This window comes from Elaeis guineensis, chromosome 12 (assembly GCF_000442705.2).
Source record: "Elaeis guineensis isolate ETL-2024a chromosome 12, EG11, whole genome shotgun sequence".
Lineage (NCBI taxonomy): Eukaryota > Viridiplantae > Streptophyta > Magnoliopsida > Arecales > Arecaceae > Elaeis > Elaeis guineensis.
Genome location: NC_026004.2, coordinates 16,702,409 through 16,730,135, shown reverse-complemented (window position 1 = coordinate 16,730,135; position 27,727 = coordinate 16,702,409). Strand labels below are relative to the sequence as shown.

The 27,727-nt window shown below is 41.7% G+C and overlaps 1 protein-coding gene across 1 annotated transcript; it reads right to left on the bottom strand.

Annotated features, from left to right (window-relative positions):
* Positions 1-461: 461 nt before the first annotated feature.
* LOC105054945 (uncharacterized) lies at positions 462-27,727 on the bottom strand. The gene is made up of 6 exons (XM_010936605.4): positions 27,131-27,727; positions 18,830-20,101; positions 18,531-18,706; positions 1,712-1,909; positions 1,462-1,633; positions 462-1,365 (listed from the first exon to the last, which is right to left on the bottom strand). Exons 1-6 carry the CDS (start codon positions 27,675-27,677, stop codon positions 686-688), a joined length of 3,045 nt encoding a protein of 1,014 aa, XP_010934907.1. The 5' UTR covers positions 27,678-27,727; the 3' UTR covers positions 462-685.

Below are 27,727 nucleotides of genomic sequence, written 5' to 3'. Positions count from 1 at the left end.
TTTTGGCACATACACCAAAATTCCATACAGGCGTCCACGTAATTATAGAGGGGGACGGGGGCGTGCCTTAGATAGTGGTCAGTCTTGGGGATGCATTCTTGAAAATCTAGACCTAGTTAATCATTTCGTGGGCAGTCTGTTCTAGATGGTTGAAGAGTTCAATTAGCCCTTTTGAAACAGAAGAATTCAATTAGCCTTTTTGAGATGCTTGAAGAACCACAAGGCACTTAGTAGCAGAACACAACTTTTCAAGTTTCCGACAGCCATCAAAAGCAGAATTTCTCCTTGAAGACATTCAAAAAAAGAACATTTAAGCACCTGCTCACAAAATAATGATGATGATAATAGCAGCAGCAGCAGCAGCAGCAGCAGTAATAACAACAAGATGTCAAGCTCCTTCAGTAGTTCCAGCTCTCCTGGCTCCAATAATTAGTTGCCGAAGAAAACGGAATGCAGTCATCTTTCAAAAAAAGCCATCCATTTAGCAAATGTTCATGTGTTCAACACTTCTCTAAATACATTGCCCAATACCGTTTTTGTTTGGAAAAAAATCAACTAATACTGCAATTTAACTATACATGTTCAAAACAATTCCATATAAAATCATCAAAATGCATTGTTCATATTTACAGGTTTTTCAAGTCCTCAGCTAAGTCCAAAAACTAGAGTGGAGACTGTTCTGGGGCTATGAAAATTCCTCCTTCAGCACATGCTCCCATCCAGATGGGGGGCTATCATATCCACCAGCGTGAAACCACTTCCCCTGCTTGTTTGTTATAGATGGCTGAATCACCTTTTCACCCAAAGAGTTCAAACAGAATTCTCTGGTTGCTGCATTTCCAGAAACACTTGAAGCCAGTCCAGTTTCTTCATTCTTGTTTGTATCAGAATGCTGTCTCTTCACAACTGAACCTGAATTTCTAGGTCCATCTTTCAGATATGAACTACTCTCCATGAAACCTAAATCAGCAAGCTTTGTGGATAGGTGCTTCAACACAGAATTATCTTCACTATCAGAACAAGGACTGTGCAAAGTCTCTTTGGTTCCTGAGCAAGCTCCAAAATCCAATGAGGCAAAAAGCTTCAGCTGTTCTTCAAATTTCCTAGAATTCCATATATCAATCTGTTGCCTAAGAGCTCTTGTTTGGGTCCTCACAGATGCTTCAAGATCCTCTGACTTGTCCTCACTTGATGAAAGAACAGGAAGTGCCTTTTCGGGTTTTCTGGAACTAAACTTACCTTCATCACCCAAGAGGGGGGAAGTAACACAAAACAAGCTCTCCTTGGCCTTCAGTGGCGTGCAATGTCCATCAACATCATGCATGGTGCTTGGGCATCGTGATCCAGTCACTTGGGAGGGCTTACCTGAAATTGTAATGAATCATTATTATTTGCTGCAAAGTACGTAATCTCTTTATAAGGACAGAAGTAAAAATGTCCAATCAACACCAAAAGCTTCACCTCTTGTCGGGCACTTATGGCTGTCCACCTCAATCTTCATGCGAGCAAGCTGAAGCTCATATTTAAGTCTACACACTGCAACTTCTGACTCAAGCCACAGATTCTTATATAACAGCACCTGTGGGTTGTCATCCTCCTCAGAAAAAGTTTTCTCTAGAACATTCCCTAGGTCCTGCAAATGGATAACAAAAGTAACAGCATGGTTGGGGAAATGTTTCTAGCTTCTATCTCAAAGGATTGGAAGTTATACCTGCATCATCCCATTGACTTTCCCGAAATTTATGTCACAACCTTTGGAAACAAAGTGCTGAAACTCACCATACATTTCACCTTTCATCTCACCCATCTTGTTTGCTTTGCTCTGGCACACAGCATCAGTCTTTAAACCTCCATTCTGAAAACAAGCACCCTCTAGCCTAGAAACATGGGAACTGCCCTCAACAGAACCCTGAGGAAAACCATTTTTCATTAAATATGGTAAAGTTCGATGCAGGAGATGGTGATACAGGCAAAAGCCAGGGCAAAGAGTGTCAATAAGATGTCAATCTACAACAGAGTCCATGCTGAACATATACAGATAAAGCCACCAAAATGAAAACATCAAGCGCAGAAGTGTAAAAGAACAGAGAGAACTGAGATGTCACAGCATGCTAATTTGATTCCTTTCAGAGTCATATCTGACAGGAGAGGAACATAATATCCTGCAGCTGAAAATAGACCTGCCAAGGGTTGGGTCTGTCCTGACCCGATTTGTAAGCCAAGCTGACCCATTACCCAACCTGACCAAAGATACCCAAATACAACCCAATGCAACTCGACCCTCGTCTCCTCTCCTCTTTTCCCAAAGACTGAAGCAAAGGGGATTTTTTGTTTTTCTTTTTTTTTTTTTTTCTATTTGTTGACTCTAGCCATGGCAATTCAATCTCAATTCCTCAAAGGATTTGTCATCTTGATCAGAGCCACAAGTGATCTCCTCCCAAACCATAAATTCTTCACCCCCCAAAGCAATCTCAGCAAGAAACCCTCCCCAAAACTGTACTTTTGATTTGATTTCCCATTCAATCTCATTCAGAACTCTCGCAAAATTGTTTTCTATGATTTTTTTTGTATCGCATAAAGGATTTGAGGGATTCTGATCACGAAGGGGCTAGGATCCAGCCACTGGAGGACCTAACAATCTCAGGCTTCAACATGAGGGATGCTGGGGGGGCAAGAGCAGAGATGAGGCACACTGTGTCATCTCCACGCCACAACATCCCCCACCCCCCGAAACCCCAACCAAATTACCTTATTGGAAATTTAGATATGGGTATCGGGTCAGGTTCTCCAGTTGTGCGGGTCGGTCTGGGTTTAGGGTCAGATGTGGTCCTAACCTGAGCCATTAACAGGTCTAACTGGGAATATACACTAAATAAATTGATTGAATGTGTCATTTACAAATTTATGGTTAACCTGTATTGAAATGACTAATGTTTTATCCATCACTTCACAATAGGAGCTCTCACCCCACCTCCATCCATCATCATCACACCATTGCAAGCCCACTAACTCTGTAAGTCCATTGTCCTATCAACAACCAACATTCCAGCTGCTCATCTATGACCTAGTATCACCATTAGAAAAAAAAGAAAAAGAAAAAAGACCTCCCCCCCATAATCATCATCACAACTTCCACTCCATAATCACCGCTAGACATTCTTCCTGGTGCCCCCCCCGCCCCCCCTTTTCTCTTTCTCCCCAACTGCAAAAAAGAAAAAAAAAATGAAACACCACTGTACCCTTAAAACAATAGTTATTACTCAATATGATGCTATGGCCAGAATGGCAAAGAAGAAAACTATGACAACGGTGGTAAGGAAGCATTTTTAAAGGGTGTAGAGGCCAAATTTTATAAACATCAGGGAGGATCATTCCTTGTAATTAGGTATTGTTTGGGGGTGATACGTTGGCCACTACAGGTTAACGGAAATTGTTAAAGATCTTTGACCCCGTTCGGTGAAATATATCTTGAATACCGCCGGGATTCCGTTAGTGGTTGGTCTAAAAAAAACCACCAAATAAATATCCCCAGAGACTGTCTATAAGAAAAGAAAACAGATGATGCTAAAAATTATTAAACGGAAGATGCCCTACTACAGTTAGAGTTCGCCTTCATCAACTACCGAACAAAACCGATCCCCCCATAGGGGTTCGGTAACGGAGCCCGCCTTCATCGACCGTCGGATAGAACCGATCCCCTTTTATAGGAGTCTAGCACTATCATGTCCTTCTCGATCCCTATTTGGAATCCAAGCAGAAAAACACCTAACGATCCTCCCTGTTAATCCAAAAGGCTGTCATCCGGCCATGTCACTCTGCTCATCTATCGCGCACCATATCCTATCACTGCCTCTTTCACGGCTGACTGCACACCAAGCCAATTTATGGCTGCTGTCAGAGGTATTTAAATACCTCACACAGCTCCATACGACAGAATACAATCATAATGATCCTTTGTCTTTTCACCTTCCGCCTCAACCCTTCCTTGAAGGGACTTGGGCTAGAGTGGCGGCACTAATCCCCTAATCCAACCACGTATTCCTATGCCTTATCGAACCATATGGTGGCCGATCTCCCCCCAAGGTAACTTCAGGGCATCGAGAATCGAGCCAGAAAAAGCATGACTATTCCCTAGAATTCTTGGCCAATCCTTACCCATAATCAGACCAAAGGTCTTTTGCTATTACAACCAACAATTCCTAGGAGGTTGGCCGCTATAATATTGACCCTCCGAACAGAGCCCTGCTAAAAAGCCTTCCGATGTCCATATCTCCGCTGCCGATCCTGAGGCCAACCGATCGGTGGATGGGTGAACTCTAGCTTATCAATTGATCCCCCTCTTTGGTTGATTTCCTCCATTTAATAGTAGACTCTTATCGAAATCCCGACTTCGGCATTCAAGAAGAGATTAGGCATTGAACCACAGACAGCAACCATGTGGACAAGCCGAAAGGTTAATAATGAACTTTGTCTAAACAAGTCAAGTTAGTGTGCATCACCCACATGCTCACTAAGCCTATGTCATGTCGTCTTTTTTGTCAGCTGCACGACAAGCAAAGAATAACTTATCAACTAACATGATCTGTACGGCTCATCATTATTGATTCTTCTATAAGTAGAGGTAAGAGGACAACCCCCAGGTACGCTCATGTGTGCGTCCAAAAAAATACTTTTTGTTCCTCCATTCTCTCCCTCTCCTCTGTTGTGCCAGATTCCTGACTTGACCATCGGAAGGTCCTTGCCGGAGCCAACTCCGATCAGGACTTGTTTTGCAGGAACGCCGCTCCAACAGTCTTCCGTTTGCTCCAACCATTTTCGTATGGGGTCGAAAATCTTCTGCAATAAATTGACGCTAAAGGAAGGGATCCAGCCCCCACAAGAGAGGAGAGAGCCTTGAAATTGCTATGACGCCACGCAAAGGAGCGTCGTCCTGCCGATCGAACATCGCAACTTCTCGACCGACAGACAACCAACCTGATCCCCAAGTACATGTACCCCGATGGAGGTCCCATCGTCGGTCATTCCACCGCATGGAATGGCTGTTGGTGTGGATCAGTTTAACCTGCTGGTTCAGCAGGTCCCAAATCTAACCACGACGATGCGGGTGATACAACAAAACAACCTTTCACCACCTACCGCATGTTTGCTTGAACATCCTCAGACTTACCGCAAAGGCGAAGTCGTCAAAATCACCCAAGAGGCTTGGAGCTTGATGTTCAACGATCTCCGAGTCCTTGTTCGGAGCATGGTTCCACTCTAGGACGGACCTACTCCCTTCATACCAGAGCCTATACTACTAGAGATGCAGAAGTTGATCGCCAACTTCGAGATATGAGACAAATGATCCAGACTCAAAAAAATCGAGCCCACGCTGGAGATGATAGTTACAACGCTGATCCTCCCTTCAGTACTGAAATTATGAGTCAATCACTCCACCACTTCAAAATGCCCCAGTTGGAGAGCTAAACAGATCAACGGACCCCGTGGATCATTTGAAGAGTTTCAAGGCGATAATGCTACTCTATGGAGCTGCTGATGCTACACTTTGTAGGGCATATCCCGCTACTCTTAAAGGTGTGGCCCGACATTGGTACGACAATCTAAAGCCACATTTGACCAGATGAATCGCTTCTTTGTAACCCATTTTGTCAATAGCCGCAGACAAAGAAAGAGATCTACTTTCTTAATTAATATCAAGCAAAGAGAGGGAATCTCTCCAATCATATCTTGGCCGTTTTAATGCAGCTGTCTTGAAAATATGCGACTTGAATCAGTCAATCGCAATGATAGCCTTAAAGAGCGGACTCTTGAAGAATAACCTTCGATATCCTCTGGAGAAGTCTTATCCTCGAGACTTAGCGGAGATGTTGGCTAGAGCGAAAAAATATGCCCACATCGATGAAGTCTTCGAAGGTGAACTTGCATCCAGAGGGGCCCCTAAAGAAAGAGAAAAAGTAGAGCTTGAGAAGTTCCAATCGCAGAGAACTCAGAAGGATTTCCGACAAGTCCGATCTCCCCCCAGGCGCAATCGATCCTGAACCACCCCAAGGGGATGCCAACAGATAAGTTCAACCAGAAATAGCATCCATCTCCACCCAAAAAATTCACTAACTATACTCCTCTTAATGTCCCTAGAACACAGGTTCTCATAAAGATACACGGCCAAATTCCTCGAGCACAAAGGATGAGGGAAAATCCCATGCACCAAAATCCGAACAAGTTCTGCCTCTACCACCGTAATTATGGCCATGACATCGAAGACTGTATTCAGCTTCAGAACGAGATTAAGAAATTTAATTGTCGTGGATGTCTGGACCGATTCATCAGGCATCGCCTGGGACATCATGAGGAGCACCGAAGGGATCCCTCGCAGCCAGAGTGTCAACCGAAGTCCCCGGAAGATCGACCTTCGGCTGGGATCATCAATGTAATAGCCGGAGGACATCGACCTTGGAATGAAGAAGCTGAATCCTCTAAGAAGCCTAAAATCGAGGAGCCTATCACCTTCACTGAAGAAGATGCTCTGGGAATCTTATATCTGCATAATGATACGGTTGTTGTAACTCTTAACATAAAAACTATCTTGTACGTCGTGTCTTGATAGACAATGGAAGTTCTACGGATGTATTATTTTATGATGCTTTCTCTAAGATGAAAATATCCCATGAACGTTTAAGGCGCTTGGATGCTCCTTTGGTTGGATTTACTGACGATGTGATATCTGTCGAAGGGATAGTCACAATACCCGTGATTGCTGGCCAGACTCCTCACCGGTCAACGGCTCAAGTGGACTTCTTAGTAGTACGGGTGCCCTCCACGTACAACGCTATCATCGAGTGTCCTGGGCTGATGCCCTCCGAGCAGTAGTATCTACTTATCACCTCAAGATGAAGTTCCCAACCCGTAAGGGGGTCGATTAGATTCGGGGGGATCAGGTGTTGGCGCGCCAATGCTACTCCATCGCACTCAGGGACACCAAGCAACTGGAGACCTATCCTATTAACAGACTAAGTACCCACGACGATCTTACTGAAGAACGAGAAGAGCCGGTGGAAGACCTCAAAGGGATCCCATTAAGCGATGGGAACCCAGAACACATGATGCAAATCAGGTCCAAGCTGAACCCGAAAGGGAGAAGAGAACTTGTTTCCTTTTTACAGAAGAACGTGGACGTTTTTGTCTGGACTTCGGCAGATATGCCCGGGATCGACCCCACCGTAGCAATACACCGATTGAATGTCAAGCCTACCTATCGTCCAGTCAAACAGAAGAGAAGAAATTTCGCCTCCTAACAACAGAGGGCTATGGCTGAAGTAGGAAAGCTGCTCAAGACTAATTTTATTCGAAAAGTAATTTATCTTGACTGGATTGTTAATATTGTTTTGGTAAAAAGGGCTAACGACAAATGACGGATCTGTATAGATTTCAGAGATTTAAATAAAGCATGCCCGAAAGACAGCTACCCTTTGCCCTCAATTGACCAATTGGTAGATGCTACTTCAGGACATGAGCTCCTCACCTTTATGGATGCCTTCTCAATATACAATCAAATTCGAATAGCATCTGAAGATGAGAAGACCACCTTTGTTACTGATCGGAGTTTTTTTTATTACAGGATTATGCCCTTTGGCTTAAAGAATGCTGGTGCCACTTATCAATGACTAGTGAACAAGATGTTCGAACATCAGATCGATCGAAATATGGAGATCTACGTGGATGACATGCTCGTCAAGAGCAAAACTTCATCCTGCCACATGGACGACCTTCGAGAGACCTTCGCCACACTTCGAAGATACCAAATGAAACTGAACCCAACAAAATGTGCTTTCAATGTAACCTCAGGGAGGTTCCTGGGGTTCTTGATTTCAAATCGAGGCATAGAGGCCAATCCAAAGAAGATTGAAGCTATTCAAAATATGAGTCCTCCGAAAACCATAAAGGAGGTTCAGAGCTTCACTGGACGGATAGTAGTGTTCAATCGATTTGTGTCCAGATCGACCGAAAGGTGCCTTCCATTCTTTAAGGTTTTAAGGTAGCCTAAGAACTTCTTATGGACCCTTGAATTCAGTTATGCTTTTAAAGAGCTCAAAAATTATTTGACTTCTCTACCACTTCTCAATAAACCAGTAACAGACGAAGAACTTTATTTATACTTGGCAGTATAACCAATTGCCGTGAGCTCTGTCCTAATCCAAGAATAAGAGAATCCAAAAGCCCATTTATTATGTTAGCCGAATCCTGCACGATGCCGAGACACGATACCTTAAATTGGAGAAGCTCATCTTCGCTCGCAGGCTCCGGCCATATTTTCAGACACACCCGATCGTGGTTATGACTAATCAACCTTTGAGGGCAACATTGAATCACGCTGATACTTCCGGACGATTAGCAAAATGGGCAATTGAACTCATGGAGTACGGGGTAGAATTCAGACCTTGACCTTCCATTAAAGCTCAAGCTCTGACTGACTTCGTTGTAGAGTGCACTGTCCTCGAAGACCCAATTGAACTGGAAGTGGCTACCGAGACTGAAGCATCCAATCAGGGCCTACCCAGCATACAAGATGAGACTTGGACCGTAAATGTGGATGGATCTTCTAATTCTGCTGGGCCCGGTGCAGGCTTGCTCGTTTTTGGACCGAACGGATTTGTTGCAGAATACGCCCTACGGTTCGACTTTCCTGCCACCACCAATGAAGTTGAATACGAAACCCTTCTGGCCAGGTTGAGGATCGCACGAGAGTTGGGAGCCAAGAAGTTGAAGGTCTACACTAATTTGCAACTGGTAACTGGTCAAGTCAAAAGAAAGTATGAAGCACGAGAGGAGAATGTGAAGAAATACCTCTCAAACGTAAAGAATCTTATCTTACTATTTTCTTATTTTGAAATTCAGCGAGTTCCCCGATCAGAGAATTTGAGGGCCGATCTCCTCTCCAAGTCAGCAACTTCGACACCAAGCGACCTCCCTAAGGGTTCATTTTTTGAAGTATTAGAGAAGTCTTGAAGATCCGGTCCCCATGTTACAAATTGATGAAGAACCCAGCTGGATTGATCCATTTATCCATTTTCTAAAAGATAGAATTTTACCAACTGACTCAAAAGAAGCCAAGATAGTTAAGTACTAGGCCCCCCATTATATCCTTCATGAAGGTCAACTTTACCGACGGTCCTTGTCTTTGCCACTTCTTAGATGCCTCCGCCCCTCTGAGGCAGAATATGCTCTTTGAGAGGTACATGAAGGGATGTGCTAGAGTCATATAGCCAATAAATCACTGGCTTACAGGCTACTCCGGTAAGGATATTATTGATCCAAAATGCAAGATGATGTCGTCAACTTCATCAAGCATTGTGATCGGTGTCAAAGGATAGCCAATGTCCAGCATCAGCCAGCGGCTTTATTAACTCCAATTGCAGCTTCCGGCCATTTATACAATGGGGGATGGATATTCTAGGTCCTTTTCCCTTGACTTTAGAACAAAGAAAATTTTTGCTTGTGGCTATAGATTATTTCATAAAATGGGTAAAAGCCAAACCTTTGACCAAGATTACTGAGGTGAAGGTAATCGACTTCGTCTGGAAAACCATCATTTGTAGATTCGACCTCCCACGAGTAATTATTACGGACAACGGGCGTCAATTTTCTGGATCCAAGTTTGCTGAGTTCTGTCGAAATCGTGGCATCTCACAATATTTTACATCAGTAGGACATCCACAAACCAATGGTGAAGCTAAAGTTACCAATAAAACCATTCTGCAAGGACTCAAAACCAAAGTTGATCGAGCCAAAGGAGCTTGGGTTGATGAACTGTATAATATACTATGGGCTTACAGAACCACCCAAAAGACCCCAACAGGTGAAACTCCTTTCAAACTCTCTTTTGGTACAGAAGCTGTCATATCGATGGAGATCGGACTTCCATCATTTCGTGTGAAAAATTATGATGACGAAGCTAATGTGGAGCGACTCCATGCGAATTTAGACTTGTTAAAAGAAGTTCGTGAAAAGATCAGAATTCGGATGGCAGTATATCAACAGAAGATGGCTCGGTATTATAATTCCCGCATTAGAAATAAGAAGTTCAAAATGGATGATCTGGTTCTACGAAGAGCTGAAGTCTCTCAACCTATCAAGCATGGGAAGCTAGCCCCCAGATGGAAAGGCCCTACCAAATGGAGATCGTCAGACTTGGGACTTATCGCCTCAAGCAGTTGGATGGAACACTTCTTTCTCACCCCTGAAACTCAGAAAATCTCCATATGTATTATAAATGATGTATTTGGTTAATAAAAGTATCTCTCCTTTTTGGATGATCTCATTTGTAAGTCGACTCTCAATCAAAGGCTGATGCCCATTCCACTACGGCAGTAAGCCCCCACCTATTCGACGAGAGTGCATTAAGCCCCCACCTATTCGACGGGAGTGCGTTGAGCCCCCACTTATTCGAAGTGCATTGAGCCCCCACCTATTCGGTAGGAGTACAGTAAGCCCCCACCTATTCGGTGAGAGTGCGTTGAGCCCCCATCTATTCGATGAGAATGCAATGAAATCCCCACCTATCCAATAAGAGATATCAAGATGTGTATACGTTTCGTTGAGCATTGCCTAAGCAGCAGTCTTTGCATGAAGACAACAGATCAACTAGTGAGGGATGATCATAAAAAATTCGCCCCGACTGATATTCGCTCCGTTTCTACTGAAGGAGTCCCAACAATAGTTGGAGAACGATAAGCAAAATTAAAATAACTTTCAATTATTCTTTCTAGTCATCAAAAATAGAGCACCACGAGAAGTACAAAAAGATGAGGGATGATAGAAAAAGAAATAAAGGCCGATATCGACCATTAACTAGAGCATAGCTTACGAAGATTTCCACCAAATTTCTCCAGTATTGTAGCCACGAGATCGAACAAGTTGTTAGTTGCAGATGCAGCATGATGGCATCTCCACTTACCGCCGATAGCTTCCTCACTGATCCAGACGAGAAGCAGCATGGCACCGCAGGCAGGAAGCAGCATGGCATCGGAGACAGAAAGCAGCATGCCCGCACCAGCAGGCCATTAAAGATCCATGGACGAGGTCTGCAGCCAGTTAGGACAGCCGCCCGCACCAAGGAGCGCCTGCATGGCCCTCCGACCATCCCTCTTGAAAGCACGCACCCCAGTTAAGCGCCACGAGGGGCTCTGCCTATAGACACGCCCGCTTTGAGTGCGTTGGCCGAAGGAACTCTTAAGACAAAGGATCCACCTCTGCCAAAAGAGAGATGACCGTTTCCAATACCTCCCAGACCAAGCCAGAGCTCACCAAACCAAGTTGGAGCCCATCACACACATGCAGGAAGACGCCTCCCCCTCGCTCCACAATGCTTAGGATACAATACCCCTCTTCAAAACACTCCTTTTATAAAAAGAGCTAAACCTAAATATTATATAATTACCCATATTAACTAGCGCAATACAACAATCGCAAGATAGTTGTGAGCGCCCTTTGGGTTGGCATGCACCTAAGTACAGGTGCAGATGAACCAACCGTATTGTCCCATCACACTCTGCCCGAGTTCTGAACCAATAAACATTCAATCCAAGTACGGAAACATACGTATCCCGAAGATTATACACGATCTTCGGTTAGAACAGTGCTTAGTACTGTTGACTGGCATACACGCAATTATCCCCTGTCTGATATGTGGGAGCAAGGGCAAATGTTAGACAAGAATATTGGGCTTTTGACCGAAGCAAATCCTCATTAACGCCTAAATAAAATTAATTCCTGTAGAGTTTATGTTGTCTAAATCACCGACTCCGCCTCCCAAAGCAAACTTTGCAAAAAGAACAGCCCCCACTCCCTTAGATTTCTCGAATTTTCACTACAAGGACATAACATATTGCAATACTTGGATACCTGTGTCCAATTTTTATATGGAACCTCTCACTTAATGCCCTAGCCTAATTGAAATATTCATCGTTCACAATTATTTCAAGAAAAAATGCCGGAGGAAAGAACTTTTGGTGTCTACTCAAGTCATTGAAAGAATGTCCCATTTTTTCGGGGGCTATGATAGATATTTGGATATCGATCTCCTCCAAAGGAGTTCACTCCAGACCCTCTAGCATCCAATCCCCGGGTAGGCCGAAGCCAAAGTTGAGCTATGCTACCTGATGATCTAGGTACAAAAACGGGGTCGAACTAAAGACGAATCTAAATCTAGAATGGGTTCGTCACCTCTAAGTTTAGCGATATTGATACTTCAGACATGAGACCTTCAAAGCCGAACATTAAGACTAATCACCGACCTAATGAATGTAACAATTAATGAGGCATCTCAGCAGGAAGGATCACAAAAGGCAAAATGAACATAGCCTTAAATAAAGTATTTTATATTGATTATAGAAGAGTTACAGCAAAATTACAACGAAGATAATAAAAAATAAAAAGAGAGTTTGCCTTCAGCTGACGGAAGTTAATAAGGCAGTTCTTCCCAATGACCTCTCAGGACCAGGAACAAGGGCGATGGCCGAACTCTCTCATTCTTCAGACCCAATCTTTGGGATCTCAAGGAGACTACTTCAAGGAAAAGCTCAAAGACCTGTACTTCACATTCCCCAAATCCGGCTTTGAAGGCCTGACGAGATGCACCAGCGACCCGGATAGCCGCTTCTCTCTCTCTCTGAGCAGCTTTAAATAAGATCTTACTTCTGAACCCGCCTTCAGCGCTTCTTTTTGCGGCCTCGCTTTTCGCCAGCTTAATTCAGAGTTCTGCCATCTCCGAACTTTCTTTTCCAATCATTTCGTGAAGATTGGCATTGGCCCGCTCAAACGAAGTCAAATCGCATCGAAGCCTAGCCGATAATTGCGGTTCCTTCTTAATCATTCAGTCAGCGACCCTTAACTGCTCCAAACGAAGCTTGCTTTCAAGCTATTTTATTTGACTAGCCGATCCCCATTACACAAACACTCACGCCAAATGCAGTTCGCCTTCCAACTGCCTTATTCGGGGCAGCCGATTTCCATTAGGCCAGACTTGCAGCTCTAACGATTGCGTCCCTCTCCTCGACCAATTTATGTGTTAGCAATGTAATCGCAAAAGTTTAGTCGAGAGCCCTCACGAACACGATCCACTTCGGTCGAAAGATCTTCGCATTTCTTCGTCATGATCAGTAAATCCAGTTCAGCCATGGCCGCTACCTTCCTTGCCCTGGCTAACATCTTCTGTAATGCCCCAACTTGCGGTCGAATTGGCAACGCTAGCCTTATGGCTGGAGAATTTATCCGTTGCCTGCGACGGCCCGACTAAAAGCAAATGCTACATATCAGGAAAAACTATTCTCACAAGAAAAAGAAAGAAAACAATGCTAATGGGAATGAAAGTAAAACTCTTTTCCACTAATTCAAAAACTCATTTACATTGTCTAAACATAAGTACAATGCTATACTAAACTTCTCTGACCTCGTCCTGAGCCGTGGAAGGCCTCGAGGTGCCTTCGATCGGTGATGCCTTTGCCAGATCTTAAGGTGCGATATTTGCAGCAGGGGTCCCCTCGACTACACCTTTGACAGACGGTGAGACATCTGCTGCGGTCGTTCCGAACTCGTGCACCCCTTCGGTACCAGTCTCCACCTCTTCGGCATCCCCCAGGAAGCCAAATCAAGGTCCGAAAAATGCTCCGCGATCCTCATTTGACAATCTTTCTTACCCAGGGCAAATTCCTCAAGGGCAAAATCCACCTTGATCTTAATAAATTCTATGGATTTACAAAAGGCCTCCATAGCCAACCGTCCTACCTCTGCGACCTACCTTTCCACCCTTTTCTCGACTTCAAGAACTTCGGCTTGCGTTGTCCGGTGTCTCTCTTTTTCGATAGCTAGGTCTGCTTCGGCTTTCTTCCTACCTTCTTCCTTATCCGCCTTTGTCCTCTCCAACTCAAGCCACAATTGTTCGGCTTCAGTTTCAGCAGCCCTCAACCTCTCATGAGCATCAGCGAGTTTTGACTCCGCTTCCCTTACTGAAATGATAAAGACCGTAACTTGATGCCCCAACTAAAACCAATTGAACTCGATTAGTAAAAATATAAAGGGGTTAAAAGAGGGATCAAAAAAACTCACCCGAACCAGGGAAGACATCGATTCCTTTTGGCGTCGACCAAGGCTCTGTTGTTCAATCCTTAAAACATCAGGCCCATGAAGCATCCCTTCCAAAGCCTTTCGAGCATTGTCGTAATCCTCAACGATGGCATTGTCAGGGACTTCGACCAAGCATCCTAACGGACCCCTACGGTCAGGGGAGTGGGTCAATATTTTCCCTTCTTGAGGGGTAGAAGGGACTTCTAGACCAAGGGCGGTGACTTCTAGAGGAGGCACTAAAGGAACGTCGACCGATGGTTGGGAAGCCGAAGACGCTCCCCCAATGCTCACCTTAGTGGGTCGCAGCCTCTTTGCAACCCCCGCTGCAGCAGGGACAACCCCTTTTCTCTTTTGCTATTGGACGCCTCCTTTTTCAAGTGCCCTAGCCTCTCGCTGGGCATTCGCCCTCCAGAGCGCTTCCATTTCTTCCGATCTCATCCCTGCATAGCCCGAGTTAACAAATTAAAAAAACTAAATAAAAAAGAAAACTAGGGTCGGTCGAACTGACCTCTTAGGGCAATCGAATTTAATCCGACGCAGAAGAGGGCCTACTCTGACAGTAGATCCTTCAAAGAAGGGATCTTGCACTCCCACAATGTCTCAGAACTACAAAGATCCTCCTCTTCCAACCTCGGGACGTCGAACACAGCCTCCCTCAACTGACCCCAGTTCGGTAACATCAGTAATTCGAGAAAAGGGCCTAAAACAAAGAGAAACCGCTCCTTCCATCCGTAGACAGAAGTAGGAGCTCCCTTTATCGATGCCGAAGCTCCCTTCGGAGAAGAAATATACCACCAATCTATGGTACACCTATTCAGGATAAAAAAAGGACCAAAAAAGAGAAAGTGAAGGGCGAATGCTAGCTAAACAGCAAGCAACTATGAACCCTATAATGAAACGAAAAGAATTGAGAACCAAAGAGCCAGAAGGTTGAAAAAATGGAAGACCTCTACGAAAGGGTGTACAGGTAACCGAAACCCGACCCAAAATGATTCCTCATAAAGGCCTATCCACTCTTCTGGAGGATTACCAACCCTTCACCGGTGCTCGGAGATTCCAGCTTGAAGGAAGCCGGAATCCCAAATCGAGTCCGAATTAAATCTAAATCCCTTGAACCCACGGTAGACTCGATAATGTCAGGCGTGCAAATTGATTTTCCTTCACGCCCGACGCCATCCCCTCCAACACTTTCAACTAGCATCGACGAATGGCTAGGAGACCAACTCCCAGCAGAACCTTCGGTGCCAACCATTGAAAATCAAAGAAAACAGTAGAAAAATTTTTAAAAAAAAAGAAGAGAGAAGAATGAATGGAATGGTGGGAAGAAATAGAAGCCCACCTAGCGATTGAAGAAATGAAAGAATAAGGGGAGAAAAAAAATGCCGATGAAGGTGACTGGTGATCTCGGAGGATGAAGGTGAAAAGAACTTCCAGGAACAAGAAATCGTCGGAGAAATATCTGAAATAGTAAGAGAAAAATCACATACCTTAAACCCCTTTTTGAAGGAGACAACCAGCGATTTAAATCTGTAAAAATCTTAAACGGCTAATAATCGCATGATGACCAACACCTTTCTATGGACCAGCACAAATCAAGGAACAGCTCATAATGAAAAGCCCCTAAAACAAAACGAGCGCCAGCTTTCGAATCCCATGCTAATTAATTTTCCCCCTCGACCATAAATGGCTAGCCAATACAGTGGCCTCCTCAAGAAAATACCCTTCTAACTCCGGATGGTCTCAAAATGATCAATCAGGTCTTCTACGGACATCTCATCATCAAATTGGTTCAACATTTATATATGTTAACTCTTTTTAGAATTGCAAAAAAAATCAGACAACCCCTAAACCGCCAACGAATGATCGCAAATAATAGTACATATTCATACCAAACCATTTGATCAAATGAGAAGTAAATCAAGAGATGCTCCCATAAATCAGTCCTAGGGATATAAGTAACCCAACATTGCTATCTTCAGCTTATAGCACACTTAATGCATCATTTGTTACCTATGGTACTCCCATCCCCCGAAATCCTTTAAGCTTCAGACTCAGGAGTAGGGGGCATATGTTTGAGAGTGATACGTTGGCCACCACAGGTTAACAGAAATTGTTAAATATCTTTGATCCCATTCGGTGAAATATATCTTGAATACCATCGGAATTCTGTTAGCGGCTGATCTAAAAAAAATCACCAAATAAATATCCTCAGGACCGTCTATAAGAGAAGAAAACAGATGATGCTAAAAATTGTTAAGTAGAAGATGCCCTACTACAGTTAGAGCTCACCTTCGTCGACTGTCAAATAGAACCGATCACCCCACAGGGGTTCGATAACGGAGCCCACCTTCGTCGACCATCGGACAGAACCGATCCTCCTTTATAGGAGTCTGGCACTATCATGTCCTCTTCGATCCCTACTTGGAATCCAAGCAGAAAAACACCTAATGATCTTCCCTGTTAATCCAAAAGGCTCTGTCACCCGATCATGTCACTCTGCTCACCTGTCGCGCACCATATCTTATCACTGCCTCTTTCACAGCTGCCTGCACACCAAGCCAATTTATGGCTGCTGTCAGAGGTATTTAAATACCTCACACAACTCCATACGACAGAATATAGTCATAATGATCCTTTATCTTTTCATCTTCCGCCTCAACCCTTCCTTGAAGGGACTTGGGCTAGAGTGGCGGCACTGATCTCCTAACTCAACCACATATTCCTATACCTTATCGAACCATATGGTGGCCGATCTCCCCCCCAAGGTAATTTCAGGGCACTGAGAATCGAGCCAGAAAAGACACGACTATTCTCTAGAATTCTTGACCAATCCTTATCCATAATCAGATCAGAGATCTTTTGCTATTACAACCAATCATTCCTAGGAAGTTGCCCACTATAATATTGACCCTCCGAACAGAACCCTACTAAAAGCCTTTCGATGCCCATATCTCCGCTACCGATCCTGAGGCCCACCGATCGGTGGATGGGTGAACTCTAACTTATCAACCGATCCTCCTCTTTGATCGATGGCCTCCATTTAATAGTACACTCCTATCGAAATCCTAACTTTAACGTCCAAGAAGAGATTAGGCATCGAACCACAGACAGCCACTACGTGGACAAGCCAAAAAGTTAATAATGATCTTTGTCTAAACAAGTCAGGGTGCGTCACCCACATGCTCACTAAGCCTATGTCATGTCGCCCTTTTTGTCAGCTGCACGACAAGCAAAGAACAACTTATCAACTGACATGATCTGTACGGCTCATCATCATTGATTCTTCTATAAGTAGAGGTAAGAGAGTAACCCCTAGATATGCTCACGTGTGCGTCCTAAAAAATACTTTCTGTTCCTCCATTCTCTCCCTCTTCTCTGTTGTGTCAGATTTCTGACTTGACCGTCAGAGGGTCCTCACCGGAGCCAACTCTGATTGGGACTTGTTTTGCAGAAACGCTGCTCCGGTGGTCTTCCATTTGCTCTAGCATTTCCGTGCGAGGTCGGAAATCTTCCGCAACATGTACCATGATATTTAATTCATTTAACAAGATAACATACTCTACATTAGAATCTAGTATCTAGTATAAATTCTTGAAACAAGGGTGATCAAATGCACAAATTAAAAAAAAAAAAAAAAACTGCCTTGCACAAATTGATATGTAAACACACTGCAAAAATATTAGTAACCACATGTAATAAGCTTTCAAAATATTCATAAATTTAAAGAATGCAAAGCAAACGCACATATTTTTTTAGGAAAGGCAATTACCCAGTTCCACATGGTCAAATTAATGTTCTCTATGTTCGAAAGTAAGATTACTTATAGATATTTCTAAGTGAATATTGGAACTTTGAGCTATCTATTCTTCTTACTATATGTACATTTCCACACTCAATATGAATAAACTAACAAAATGCATCTTCACATGCAGTTATATATCCCTCACCCCTTACCCACCATCCATCACCCAAAAAAAAAAAAAAAGCCCACTCATGAAATAATTATTATTCAGATAATAAAGAAAAGGGAGCCAAAAGATTCAGAATTCCAGCAATTGAATGAATAGTTCAAGCATAGAATATCGAATACACACAAATTTTAATATTTCATAGACTGGTCACATATAACTTTTGATGCTTCTCTCAGACTTGAGTGCATTCTATGAACAGATGCACATATGCAACTAAATCTTAATTTCTGAATATCCTGACAACTACCACTGATAACTCAGAGTTGGTTAAAGCTGAAAAGACTGATTCAAATGTAATATTCAGCTGTTCCATAAACCATACACATGTAAATCAAGAAGTATATTTTACAATGATTTTCTTACAAACAGTAAGTAGTATCATATCTGGACAAAAGTATGACACAATATCAACTTAAAGATGGGGTAGTCAGAATCACAAACCTTTTTGTTCCTCAGCACAACTGCTTCGAGATTTTGAATTGCCAGCTGGAGGAACCTGCAGTCATCTTCTTCCAATTCACTGTCATCACTCCAGTCAGTAGATAAGAGAAGTTTTGAGGAAGAATGCAAGGCCCTAATAAGAAGCTGTATGTTTTTCAATTGCAATGAAGATGAACCTGAGAGAGAATAAGCGAAGTAATTCAACTACAGCACCTGGAAAACTTGACTGAAAGAAAAGAAAAGGGTATCCAAGTATGTAGATTAGAATTAAGTGAAATGTTGAAATTGGAAATCAAGACCTTTATCAACATTGACATGTCCATCCGCTGATGTGACCCGGTGAACAGCAGTACTTTCCTTTTGGTTGCATTGTGTTGCACCATCATGTTTTGCTTCAGAATCAATTTCCTGGTCTTTCCTAACTTCACTTGTCTGTTCTCTATGATTGTCTGCACATTGAAGACCCCTTCTATTGGCATCTTTTTCATAATCTGACCCTATCTTATAGTCATCTTCAGATCTCTGCTGCATGTTTGAAGAAATAACCGAAGAAGATCCCTCTACCTCAGAAATGGAAGCTTTTTTTCTGTTCTCACCACAGATCAAATTTCCACCTTGTTCAGGAGTTTCTGAACATGTGCCACTGTCAAAAAGATGCTTTTGACCTTTATCAAAATCAGTGTGGTCTTTTAATTCCTTATTTACAGGCTGAAGACATACTGTTTTGCCATCTCTGAATGGTGATTGTTGAGAAGCTGGAGTTCCTTTCCAACATGGTGAATCCACAGCAAGATAGACCTCATCAAGTGTTTCTGAAGAACTTTGCATGGAATCTTCAGGTTCTGCAGAATGATATGCAGACTTAGAGGCATCAGAAATTTTCAAATGTTTGACTTTCAACCCAGAATCTCCCTCTGTAGAAAAATCCAAGTAAATTTCAGTAGATAAATTGGCGTCAGAAGGCAATTTTTTTTCACAGTTTGCAGTCGCAACAGTACTTTTATTTGCACTGTAATCTACTCTGATCTTCTCATTCTGACCCAATTTACCTCTAATAAATTGATCAATGTTAGGCCCCTTCTGCTTGGATGCTACAATGCCCGTGTCAATCATCTTATGTGGAACTCCATGATGAACCGTTGAATATCTATTTTTATGATCCAAGGTCGAACTAATTGTTAAGGCTGAAGGTGCATATACTTGGCCTGAGGTAGGGCATGTCGTAGCTTGATAATAAGACATGGGAGTAGTCGAACATGAATCAAGTTGTGCCATATACCTATCATAAGAAGAACTTGGAATAAAGGTATTGCATGACTCCACAGAAGTTGAATCTTGTATCTGAGAATAAGACGTTCCTTGAAGCAATGCACTTGGAGCAAAAACAGATTCCCGAGAAAAGTCAAAAGGGTAAGGTGTACTTTCATCATAAATTGATGTGTGCTTCCCAGGAAGCCATTCAGAGCTTTCTGAACCAAAGCATACTTTTCTTGCTGCAGAATTAACATATTTTCCATGCCAAATACCATTAGAATCATCTTCATATGTACTCAGGCCTTCGATTGCACCTCCTTCAAGTTGACAGAAACACCGAAAGAACATGATATATTTGTTATGTTTATGAATGTTCCCTTTTAGTAAAATCTAAATACCATGACACACATTTACCACATGACTATCAGAACAATGATACAAGTTTCACAAGGTACTAAAAAAGCACTAGAAAATGTCCACAGAAAGTCAAGTCAGAATATTATTTTCTGGATCCTGAACTGTAACATATGAAGCCAACTGAAAAGAGACTAATTTTAATAAAGATGAGATGCATTGTGATGGCGAATTAAAAAATTGTAGTTCAACATTTTGTATTTTTCAGAACTTTTATTTAATGATGGTAAATAAAAAGGGTATAGTTCATTGTTTGTCTTTTTCAGAAATTTATTTTGAAAGATTTTAGAATTGGGTTAGAGTCCTATTTTAAGTGAAATTGATGTAAAAGTCTTGTATTAGATATATGTTGGGTTGGGCAGGTCATGAAACCATGAGGATTTAATTTTTAAATGTTTCACGTGTCTTCTTATATAACAGTACTTATTATTCTAAACATAGTCTCAAGTCCTAGTGGGATGTTCCATAGGACATCAGGATAGGATACTATCCCAAGTGTTGGGACAAGATCGTCCTACTATTTTCCCAGCATCTTGATTGGCATGTCTTAGGACATCCCCCATTTCAAGTATCGGGATGGGGCGGGACAGCAGTGCGTCTCATTCCGTAGGAAAATAGGGACAGCTATGTCCCTCAGGATTTAAAACCTGGATTCTAAATTTTATTTTTTAAGAAATACTTCGAAGATTAGTTACTTTCCTATCATGAGTCCTAGTTTGCTTGGAAAACAAGTCATATAAAGTCTATAAAAAAGTCTATTAGTGTTGAATGAAAAAGCATGTACATGATTTGTTTTGACTGGATGCAAGGATTTTTCACGGTCAGGTTAAACCTTTCTTATCTCTCTTTTTCTATCCCTATTCTCTTCTCTATTCCTTTCCTCTTCTCTTATTACTTTATTTCTTCTCTACCTTTACTATTCTCTCTCTATATTTCTGCTGCCATTCTTCTTCTTCACTAAGATTGTTGACACTGTAGATTGAGTTTCTGCAGGATATTAAATCAGATTTGTGCTGGAACTAGCTCTAAACTGTTTTAGCCCATTGCTATCCCACATCACATTGGTATTGAATGCACAAGGTGTAAAGACAAAGCAAAGTTGAAAAGACAGTATAGATCTGTTCCCTGTGACTCATGCAGATGCAGATTGAGATCAAGAAACAAGAAATATGAGATATATCATACTTAGACAATGTTGAACTTCATGTTTTGGTTAGGCAAGAGGGCTTTACGAAATATTTTGATCATGAAGAATCATGTTCTGAACCAGATATCAGGGCTAAGCTATTTACTTTTACTGCAATCAGTGGTTGCTACATTCTAAGAGTTTGGTCATTTAATTACACCCCACAAACAAATAATAATAAGTACCTTTACTCTGAAATTCCTTGTATTTATCTTAACCCTCAGATACATGACAATACACAAGTTATAGGTTGAATATCATATTCTTACAGTCATCCTGTAGGATTAAAAATTAGATGTTATATAACATGCAAGGCTTCTCTAAAATTACATTTAGATACAAAACCGAAGTTTGGAGTCCAGAGGCTTGCTTATGTACGAGAGCTAATGTTTTCTACCTATCGAGTCTTAGGTTGATTAAAAGTTCTTTCAAGTCGAATTGCATTAACGGAGTCCTGTGGTCATCATAGGCAAGCCGCACTGTCGCTCAAATTCTACCAAAATCTTGTCAAAAATTTCTGGAAAGAGCTGCTAACCCTTAATTTCTGAACTAAGATCCCATAGAACGTCTTTAGCTTTTTTTCTCTGTTGCGTCTAAAGCAATAATACTTACCCCAACAAACTCTAACCCTAGAAACCCTAGGAAATCACTATTTGTCCTTCTCTCCATTTAAATCTCAAACTCATGATTCTGTCCCGGATCGCAAGCAAAAAATTCTCATAGATCCTATGGATTCCCCATGTTCATCACCAACCAGCACTTGTGTAGACATCTTTACCCCTTAGGGTCTTATATCATCTTGGTATTCAAGACAAAACCATGTTCTGAACCTCCTTCCTTCTTTGCCACCAAATTCAGTTCCCAGCTGGATGGCTTCTCCCAATACTATAAGGGACAAAAGCATTTAATAGAACAAACAAATCAAAGAGTGACATCCATACACTCAACAATGGCGAACCTAGATACCAGACTGAACACAATTGCAGCTGTTGTTTTAGAAAGCAAAAGGTTTAAGGGTGAAAAAATGAAAGAATAGTTATTAACCACCACATGAAGAGCTTGTAGTGAAAGCTTTACCAAATGAAAAGCCCATAATCAAGGATCCATTGTGCAAACACGCCATGCTTAAAGAACTTTCAATTGATAACCCTATATTCAAGGATCCATCCAGCATGTTACATGGTAAAATATTACATCAAGAAAGGTCCTTATATGCACATCACAAGAACATGACATTGCTTTGAAATCAACAATCAACATCAAGCATATGATTCAAGATCAGTTTGATCTTGATTTGAAGACTATGATCAGCTTCATCCAACAATCAGTTAGCTGCTTGTCATGGCAGAATAAGGCACCGTACATTAACCACTTGACTGCCAAATCACAAGTTCTATTTTAATCTACATCTACAAATCTTGAAAATCCAACAAAAGAGCATAAGCACAGATGTCATCAAGAAGATCTCAAGAATGGCATCCATTACGTGGAAGCAAACAAGGGGGAGAAAAGGGGATTAGCTAGATCCCATGTAAAATCTGTACTAGATTCGAATACACCATTAGATTGCTACCACATAGACATTTCTGTGATCAAATGGCTCATGCACCGACTTAATAGGGTGTCTCATAGAGCTAATGGAATCCTCCATCCCTTGTTCCCCCACCTCAGATGCATCGACTCCATTACCACCCTGCCACCACTACATCCACAACACACATATGTGGGGGACGTTGGGCTTGAGAATGTAGTAGATCTTGATGCAGACATCCTCAATGCAATGATAGGAGGACATGGCTTTGATGGAACAGACAAGTTGAAGGGCATAACAAGGGAGGAAGTCCAAATAAAGTTCCCACTTACCATGCATAATGATCAAATAGGTGATGCACCAACATAATAGGTTGTCTAATAGGGCTAACGGAAGACTCCATCTGTTGCTCCCCCACCTCAGATGCGCAGATTACATTACTATTCCACCACCACTACATCCACACCATCCATATATTGAGGATGTTGGGCTTGAGAATATAGTGGATTTTGACATAGACATCCTCAATGCAATGGTGGGAGCACATGGCCTTGATGGATTGGTGAAGTTGAAGGGCGCAAACAGGGGAGGAAGTCTGAAGAAAATTACCACTTGCCACACATGACACTGGGTGCTGAATCCACTGCTCATTTCCCTTTCAGCACCCTCACCTCAATCACAAAACTAGGTTGCCAACTCCACCCCCACCACCACAACCACCATTCCCATCCACAACAGTGTCATTGTTTCCATTGCCCATTCCTTCTCATTTAGAGAGAGATCCACCACTCACTCATCCCCTTCCTACCCCCAATCTGCCAATGTCCAATTGCAGTTCCCAATGTCTACAAATTCATCAAACACTTCTCAATTAGATCATTTCCCTTGACCTCATCTTGCAACACAAACAACTCCTGCAAATATAATCCCTTCGCCACAAGCGGCTCTGCATGGTCAAAAGCATAATGGAAAACGGGCTGTTCTGGCCATAGTTTCTTCCTAACTCAATTATCAAGGACCACGTAAGTCCCAACCAGAAGAAGAAAGGTAACAACAAAGTAAAACAGTAAATGATAAGTGCAAAGAAAAGGAAGAACAATAGCCCCAACGAAAAGACCTGAAGTAAAGAAGTATTTAGATAACCTTATAGTCTAAACTCCGAACTCCAAAGTAAAAGCTTAATGGTTTATGAATACCTCTGTAACCACTTCAGGCTCCATAGACTCACACCTCCCATATCACAGTTGTCGGGATCCCAAAACTTTTTGCGCTCCAAGTCAATTCAAAGGTGTTTCTAAGACATGAAACACGTTTCGAAACTCTCAAGCATGGTAATTTAGAACTTTCATAACAGCTTTGTCTGTCCAAATGACCTCTAAATGATTTGAGTTCTAGTCCCCAGTTCAGGTTCTTTAGGTACCAAACAAGTTAGATTTATTTGCATCATACGTCAAACTTAGTATGAGTGATCAATCACTTTTGACAAGCTTAAAACCTTTTGCTATTATATGGTTGCATACACAATTTGTGAATTTATATTTTTCACTGCTTGTCCTGAGAAATTTCCCTGAATAGGACCAATAAATCATTATACTATTTTTTAAACTTTTGGATAACCCAAGAACCAACACAAAGAGACTGAAGCTTCATTGGATTGATTCAGCTTGATTTACATCACTTGTGTTTCCAGTTCGAAAAATTAAGAACCACTTGGGGTTGACAAGTAACCCAAACCAGTTTGAACCATGTGCACCCCCAATTATAAGTATAAACTTATGTAATTTTTCTCAAGAGCTCCCAGATGATACAAAGAATCATCAGATGACAACTCAATTTGGCAGACAATAAACATGACAAGTAGGGGCATAATTGATAGACATAGGTAACAAGTGGAAAGGGTCAAACAAACCTATATGTAGGATCAAAAAAGACAGGAAAACAAATAAATCAACCTTCATAGATATATGATTTTATACCAAAAATCCAATCTCACTATAAAGTTTAAACATCAAGTTACAAAAAAGCCATAACCCTCTACCCTCATTGTTTGCATCAATCCAAAATCTTGCCTCTACATGCCCATGTAGAAACTGTAAGCTGACTTCTAGCAACTTTCAGCATTCATAGATAGTCATAAAAAGACTAAGCTCCAATAATTTGTCAAAAAGTCCTATTTAGGGCATCAAACTTGCTCTACGATCTTGTACCCCATAAACACAATCATTTATTAATTCTTTAATCTAATCCTCATTTAGCACCTTTCAATGCACCATAACATATCAGTATCATTCCCCTATTTTTCTAAGCTACAGCAACCTTAATTTGATTATATACATATATATCTACTATTCATAGTTTTGTCAAATTTTGAAATCCTCACTTAAAAACAACCACCACATAAGCGAACTTTTATAACTAAATAATTTTCAATAATACAATCTGAAAAGTAAAATTCTTCAGAAATGTAAAGTGGTTGAATTTAAAAGAGCAAATGTAAAATCCTTCAGAAATGCTTGGATGTTAGTCGTACCTTAAAAAATTACAGAGCAAGGGGCCTGAACAAATAAAAGCCAGGTGGCATAAATTTAAAAGGAAAAAAAAATAGTCCTATAATACCTAGGTATGAACAGTAATCTTTTGCAGCCTTTCACTATTGCACATGCTTCTTTACATTGATTTGCATAACATATTCTCCAGCACACACTATTATAGATATTAGATACTGAGGAAACCACAATAGCACGAATAAATAGTAGTAATTTTTCTTTTGTACCTTCTTGTTATCAAATGCAAATTAATGTTCTACTTATTTCTCTTTTTTTGATACAATAAGGCAAAGGATACCTTTATCTTTCTAATGTATTACGTACGTTCACAAATTATAGCGGAATTAAGCTTACAAGACACATTATGATGTCTAGGAGAGGATAATGGGACTTTAAAAGCCAATAGCCAAAAACGGAGAATGAAATGAGGCATTGTCAAACTCACAAGCACAAATTGATTTTTTTTTCTCATTTCAAATTTACCTTGACCTCTCCTATGCCTAAATTGCACCATTATAAGAAAGCTAAATTCATGGCAGTGTCAAAATTTGCTCTTACTTTTGTTATAACAAAGATGAAAACTCCAATTCCTTTGAATTAGTTGTGGCAATAATATAAGACAAAGACATCCACATCCAACATAAATACATAAGACATAAGGAATATAACTCAGATGAATTTCTCTTTGTGAAGTGAATGACGCTGAATTCACACTACCTCAAAGATTAACAAATCATCAAAAACTTGTTTATGCAACGATAGAACACCCAATAAGTGGGAAGAAATTGCAAAAAAAAAAAGTAAAAAAAAAAAAAAACATGTGAATATAATCTTAAATAAGCACAATTAGTAGGAAAAATTCAACATGAAAAACCCTAAATATGTACATAGATCACTCTCAAGTTCATTGTTACCGAGTTCTGGAGATTAGCATGATAAGTCATGTGCATATCATGATTCTTTCTAATTTAAACACAAATTGCTAGATAAACAGAAGTATTAGTGATACTTCTATATCTGCAGAAACAATTCAACAATGACCATCAGCAACAGGTAAAAGACCCAACATGCAAATACAAAAAAAATTGAACCATGTCATATAGGCAAAAAACTAGATGCCCAATCATAACATCATAAAAGAACTTTTCTCCCAATTATTAAAGACTACCAAGATAACATTTCGACATACGGAAGAGGGATTGTAGTGAAACAATTCAGTACCCTCTCATCATCTACTCTCAATGCAATTCTTTATCAAATACCTTCTAATCTCATATACATGGTTTTGTGTCAATAGAAAACAAGTACTGCAAAGAAGAAGCATACATGAAAAAGAAAAAGAAGTTAAAGCTACATCAAACAACCATATCTACAATCCAATCTTTTCTTTCTCCCATCCTTCTTTACCGTGGCCTCTATCTTTTCTCAACCTAACATCTTAAAAATAGCAACTTCAAGAAATTCCATTTAAGAACGTGTGCATAGTAGATATCTACAATCCACCAATCACATCAGTCATGCAGTATTAACGTCAGCATGCAATTCACGAACTCAAGAAGCCATCACAAGTTCGTTATCGTTAAAATCCAATTATCTCTAACACGATTTTAAAGGAACAAACATCATCCGAGCCGCATTTAAAAAATAAACGATAACAAAGAATAGATACCTTTCTGAAGAGACGGGACCCTATAGCTCGAGGAAGGATCCATCCACGAAGAAACCTCATGAAGAACCTTCCCCGGACCAATCTCCCCTCCATCGAACGGCCCGTTCCACGGGCCCACCCCATCCCCCGCATAACCCTTGTGTTCGGGTAGGGGCTTGAGAAGATCAAGGCCGGAACTCGGCAAGCTGGGAGGATATCGGGTGTAATAGGAGTTCTTGATGACGCCCGTCCTCCGGGAGGAGCGGTTGGACCCGGCGGTGCGGGAAGATAGATGGGACGACGAAGAGGAGGCGGCGGCGGCGGGGGACCACTCGGAGGGGTTTCCAGGGAAGCCCAGAAAGGGCCGGGAGGAGGGGAATTGGTGGGCGGGTGGAAGGGGGTGCGGAGGGGAGAGGTTGGTCATGGAGGCGACAGTGAACGGGGGGGCGAGCGGCGAGAGGGTGGAGGAAGACGAGGAGGTGGGCGTCGCCGCTGCCGCCGCCGCAGCAGCAGCAGCAGCAGCCGGTAGGCCGTAGTTGGCAGGGGCCCCGCTGCCGACGCGGTTCATTGGAGAGAGAGAGAGAGAGAGGGGAAGAAGGCTGTTTAATAAAAAACAAC